General features: G+C 40.4%; 1 protein-coding gene across 1 annotated transcript in view; it reads right to left on the bottom strand.

Moving 5' to 3' along the window:
• Positions 1 to 4,113: 4,113 nt before the first annotated feature.
• Positions 4,114 to 6,415, bottom strand: part of LOC109462017 — a 13,565-nt gene continuing 11,263 nt past the window's right edge. The window contains exon 15 of the mRNA XM_019758507.1: positions 4,114 to 5,416. Coding sequence (XP_019614066.1) covers positions 4,209 to 5,416 — 1,208 coding nt within the window. The 3' untranslated portion in view covers positions 4,114 to 4,208. The remainder of the gene's footprint in view (positions 5,417 to 6,415) is intronic.

Consider the following 6,415-nt stretch of genomic DNA (forward strand, 5'->3'; position numbering starts at 1 on the left):
ATGTTGACCAAGTTTTCAGAGAATGTTGCAATAATAGAATTAAATTTTGATAACTTTGGTGTAATTACGACGTCATATGACGTCAGAGCTAATAATATAGTCCGCCATATTGGATTTTGACCAATGACGTCATCAAATTAGCATATTCTATGCATATTAAATGATTTAACGTATATTTAATTATGTAAGATGTTATTAATGTTCAAAAAGAAGTGTAATTTAATATAAAACTCAGAAAATTTTTATGTTTAAACCAAAATTACTTCTATTTAAAAAAAACTGCCCGTTGCCATGGCAACACAAAAAACATCAACTTACTAGTATTAAACTAATATGAACTTTTTTCCAGAGACATTTTAGGAAAGGTCTCCAAATTTGATACTTCTAGCGCAAGCCGTTTAGCCGCTATCCGAGATCAAAGTTGGGCCTCAAAAGCCCCCTCAGTCTGAAATGGGTTTAAAAATCGGGTATTTCTTCTTGTCTTCTTTTCTTCACTAAAAAAAAAGAAAAAGTTCAAAATGTATGATTTTTGTATGTAATGTGGACACAGAGGTTCCCACATCAGTTTGCAAAACAATTGAGCTGGTAGCATGTTGATAATTTCTAAAAATTAGCAAAAAACTGTTCTGGGGTCCGCGCGGACCCCAGGTGTACAGATTAATCAGTCCGGGAAGGTGTACTGTTGAGGGTTAAGGATTCAGGATACACAAGTCTTTCGTAATGATGGTAATTTATTTATGCAAATAGCACACAAAAATTAACTCAATTCCCAACATTGATTAAAAGTTTAACGCCTAAAGGTTGAATTCCTGATTAAACAGCTAGTTGGAAATTGATTATGTTATTGTTTAAATTAGATTTGGTTGTGATAAGCATTTTGTAAGATAACAGTATTTAAAAGTTCAGCCGGAGAACGCTGAACATTCTAATATACACTTAGAAACTGAAAAAAATAGAGTAAGGAAGCATTAGGAAACATTCCAACATACAGTTAGAGAACGCTAGTAAGCATTTCAACATACACGGGGTTCTTTATAACTTAAACCGAACACTACGCTGTTCTACATGAGTCATAAAATATATTTAGGAAGGCCGACAGGTAGGTATGCAATATGTAGGCATGAAAACATGCATTACATACATGGTGATGTGCAGAAAATACTAGTAATGTTCAATTGTTCTTGCGGTACGTTATATTTGGTCAAGGTACCATTGTGTCGGGACATGGCAAGAGTAAATTAGAGGTCTGTGGGATTGTCTTAGGTAAGGTTTGTTTTTTTTATTCATCGAAACATCCAAAACATAACAAGCAGAGCTAGAAGCGCTTGGTATCTGGATGTAAGCAATGTAAGTCTGAGTGAGTTGCATCGTCGGATGCATAAGGTTATGTTTGGATATGAAAGGTTAGCTGCACTCGCATGTACCTCCTTGGGCTACGCCCCTTCAGTCCCTTACCTTGGTATTTAAATCAACCCTGGCCTTTCTAGTCCGATGTTGCCCTCAGTGTAAAGCATACACTACAAATATACACCATAGAGCAAGTTCATTGCGATAGATAATTATCACAGTTGAAGGGCCTAAAAGTCAGAGATCCCAGCTGTGGTACCAAAGTAATCACAACGACCAGTCTCGCCTATGCATTACTAGTTTTCTACAATTGAAACATTTTCGCCCGGTTAAAATATTTCCAATTGCCAAACTAAAGGAGTTGGATACTTCTTGTCAAGTTACAGCCAGGTGTTTCTGTTTTTAAGGGTACGCAACATCCTGTTTATAATTTTCCGTTACAAGCTGCTGTTTCCTATTCAGAATGAAGTATTTTGTCGGAAAAATATGTAAAAAGTGTTTTGAAAACATATGTACATCAATGAAGTACTGTAGCTGTGAAAGAGTTCAATTATAAAATACTTAGTGTCTTTTATCTTCTTTTTAGAATGGCATGTTGACAATAATGTGAATTAGAAAATATTGATAAAGAAAAGTTACAGGGGAATTGGTAGCTAATGTGTATTTCTTGTGTGAAGCTAAACGATAAAGAACTAAAATAAGAAAAACGGAACCGCTATCGTCTGTAAACCATGTTATTCTAAAAGCATATGAAACAACAAAGATTTATGGCTTCTTTCGAATAAGTAATGAAGCAAATTGAGATAACTGATTTACAAGCTCATCAAATTCAATACGATGTATAAAATTTGCATGAATGAGGTCACCTTACAACGAGTCAAAAAAGGAATCTGGATCCAGTTTAAGCTCAGCTTTTAAAAGCTTATTACCCACTGGTCGTGACAGAGAAGGCAAACGCTATGTACAGTATTTACAGGTTAATTATACCGGGTAAATTCCCCTAGCTCTTTTCAACAAGCACAATGAACAGTGGACCACATCGCCCATCTTAACGTCCCGTCCTAAGGACTGCGACCCTTTACAGTAGCGTGCATGTCGGGTGAGCGACAACACCCGGGATTCGAACTCCCAACCTCTTGGCCCAGAGGCAGAGTCGCTAACCACTGTACCACAGTGTACACCTTGCGTAGTACATAGTACCACTGTACTTCGCACGGTACTAGTTTGTCAATGTTGTATTTACATGTGCTATTTCAAGATATCAACAAAATTAGCAACGCTAATAACCATAAAAAAGTTACTCCTTTTAAAAATTACAAGTATTAGACGAGGCTTTGCTAGTAGTAAAAAACAATATGTCAAGCTTGGGGTACCTATACTGTTTTCAAAATACAGAGGGTCAAACAGAAAAATACAATTTATGACACCTGTATCTAAAAATGCTAATGACACAATCAAGGTTACAAATCAATATCAATCTGTCATAAATAATAAAAATACTCTGGTTATTAACAGATTGCAAACCTCAATATGTTCCAAAATATACTGTACACAATACCCTTTACTGTACTCTATACTCTACGATCCTCTCTCATCTTTTACATTTTGGGCAACATTTTCTTCTAAACAAAGAGCTGTTAATATGCCAGTTAACACCATGCTCTAATGTACATTAGATACAGGTTGCTGTACAAAATTTACTTTGCATTAGATGGAAAATTACGTGTTTCTGTCATTTCAAGTTTCTATTGATATCAGTCCATACGTAGGCAAGTAGTTCAAATATTTCCATTTTTGGTTGCAAGTACATAGTAGAAATGGCCTATGAACGTCGAACAAAAATTGATGTCTATGTAGATATATACACTTTGAAAAATTACATGGCAACTAATAGATGAGGCCGTTGTCAAATAATCTTTGATTTGGAACACGCAGAACTAAAGGCATTAAAATCTGTGGATTAAAATAAGAGATAAAAAACTTTGATACTTGGGAGAATGGACGCGATCTAGACTCAATTGATTAATCCAGAGCTCTTGAGAACTTCAAGGTTTTGGTTCAACTCTTCCCAGTACTTGTACTATAGCGTGCGTAGTCCAGTGGTTAGCGATCCTGCCTCTGGACTAAGAGGTTGGGAGTTCGAATCCCGGCTGATGTCACTCACCCGACATGCACGCTACTGTTTAGGATCGCAGTCCTTCGGACGGGACGTTAACCGTGGTCCACTGTTCATTGTGCTTGTCGAAAAGAGCTAGGGGAATTTCCCCGGTACAATGAACCTGTAAATACTGTACATAGCGTCTGTCTTCTCTGTCACGACCAGTGGAAGATTAGCTCTTCAATGAGCTAAACTGGATCGAGATCACTTTCACTTTCACTTTCACTCCAAATTGTCTGCTATTTTCTCCACCCATATCTATCCTCTCATTCATTTTCAGCCATGCGCGCGTATTCTTGTTGGTCTTGTGATGGTCTTGTGATGGTTTTGTATAGCCTGAGCAGTAAGTTCTTGGGAATTGTCCTTCTTAGGGCACATATATAACAGTCCAGAAGAACGTCTTGCTTTTGCAGAGACGATCTCGATGTGTTGTGACCAGGACAGGTCGGCAGTGACGCCTACATGGTTGTGGATGGTGACAATAAATTCCAAATTAAGGTTTCAAATAAGTCAATGATAAACAATGCTCTGGTTATTAACATCACTATGTTCGTAACAGTATGCACTAGTTTTATATCGTATTCATGTCCCAACTTGACAATTTTTCTTTCAACTTTGATATTACTGATGACAGTTTAAGTCAGTGCATCAGAATCAGCGATGATGATTTCGATACGTTGGATCCATAGCCCTCGAACAAGAGTCAGTCAATCAATCCGCAGACCCGTAGCAGGTTTTGGTGTGACTCTTCCCAGTACTTGGAATCCAAGAGTGTCTTCTTGAACTCTTCTGCTTTCTGAAATTCCCAGTCACAGCATTCCAAGGTGTCAGCAATCTTCTTTGCCCATTCTCTTGCATCCTCATCCAGGTCGGTCTCCCTCATGCTGGTTTCTACAATCCTGTGCCTCATGTCTGGATTACATTTCTTTTCCTTGATCAAGTCCTTGATCATGTCTGCTAGGCCTGACTTGTCAGAGATGAGTACGGGGATGCCTGCTGTGATAGCCTCCAGACCGATCAGTCCGAACGGCTCGGCGCGGGACGGCATCAGGACCAGGTGGGCCTGCTGCATGTCCTGAGCAATGTCCTCCTGGGTTCCACACGGCAGTAGCGTTGGTTTGATCTTACTACTGCGTAGGTTCTCTTGCAAGATTTTCTTACTAGCTTCATAGTCATCTTCATCTACCACGCGAACACGCAATCTGACGTTTGGGATCTTTTCTGCAACCTCTCCCAAGGCCCGTGCTACCAGGTCGTGACCTTTTAGCTTTTCCACACCGGTCACTGTCCCGACAAACAGCACGACTTTCTCTCCTCCTCCTGGTCTAACAGAGATGGCTTCAAACACTGGAGATGGTCTTGGACGAAACAAAAAGTGTTTGCGTGGTCTGCTTTCTCCAAGTGAGTTGTACTTCGTCTCGAAGTAGTCGTAGATTCTTCTTCCCAAGGAGAACACGGCGTCTGCATTCTTGGTATCGTCAAGGATGTCTTCCACCTTTCTCCCTGCTCCCTTGTAGTGCTCCGTGTCTTCTGGCATGTCGTGGTTGAAAATAACCAGTTTTGCCACTTCGCGGCCGTTCTCTCGTATGCTTTTTGCAGCTTCGCTTGTAACATCGGCATTGCCTACAATGCAATTTAGATCCTGTGGTATGTCTGGGAAGTGGATGCTGTGGTAGTGGGTCAACCATTCCAAAGAAGGCGTTCTCTTGTCTCTGTGTTTCTTTACAGGCAGATGCAGGCGGACACCATCTTCCGCGGCCCGTCGCTTGTCTTCTTCAGATGCTTGCACAGCTGTGCAATGAACTATGGCACCATGGCGTTGCAGAAACTGGGCCACCTGACAGCTCGTGGTAGAAGTGCCTCCATGGGACGTACCGTACTTATCGTTAACCATCAGAACAGACACGACCGCTGCAATTTGAAAAACGTATGCGTGTCATAGCATGATAAATCGTTTACTAGAGTTATGATCGGTAGAATGCAGGTGTCAAAAGGTCATTAAACGACACTTGGTTAAATGCTCTATTGATTGAAATGGACTGTTGCTTCAAGCAAAAAGATAATTGATTACTTGCTGATATGTATGTAATCAAAGATCAGAAACAGTGTAATTAAATCAGCTGTGTTATCTGACCATGTATCTTTCAGAATATCAAGGACTCAATCCGTACCTTGCTCCGGTCGTCTTACCGGGGAGCCACTGTCAAGAGATCCTACATCGAAATACAAGAAACAACTAGTGACTGTGCTCCAACGCTTGGAGAAAGAAGGTGGGTTAAACAGGATTTCTTACAGACAACTATACCCAACTACTGAGGTTCCTCCCAAATTTTATGGTCTTCCAAAAATACACAAAACTGGTATTCCACTGAGACCAATAGTGAGTAGTATTGGCTCAATCACTTACCCATGCGCCAAGTTTTTGGCAGATACTCTGTCCCCTCTAGTGGGGAACACTGTACATCACATTAAAAACTCACAACTGTTTGTAGAAAAGATAAAACATGAGCGGGTAGAGGAAGACCATTCTAATCACCCCCTGGATCATAAACTCGGGGTTATCCGCACCTTGTTCCACAGGGCGGAAACAATTATTACTGACTCCAAAGACTTAGAAGAGGAGAAAGTTCACATTTCACAGGCACTCAGAAAGTGTGGGTACCCCACTTGGGCTCTAGATAAGGCCAATAGACCAAAACCCACAGTCGATAACCAGTACCAGAGTAAGAACAAGAGCCCGAATAGAGGCCTAGTTGTCCTGCCCTATAGAAAAGGCCTGAGTGAAGGGCTCAGGAGGATCTTTGCTACATACGGGATTAAGACCTGTTTCAGACCAACCAGAACCCTCCGGAACATACTGGTTTCACCAAAGGACAAAACACCGAAGGAAAGTAAATGTGGGGTGGTATA

The sequence above is a fragment of the Branchiostoma belcheri genome, unplaced genomic scaffold (assembly GCF_001625305.1).
Source record: "Branchiostoma belcheri isolate BF01 breed outbred unplaced genomic scaffold, Haploidv18h27 scaffold98, whole genome shotgun sequence".
In the NCBI taxonomy this organism is placed as follows: Eukaryota; Metazoa; Chordata; class Leptocardii; order Amphioxiformes; family Branchiostomatidae; genus Branchiostoma; species Branchiostoma belcheri.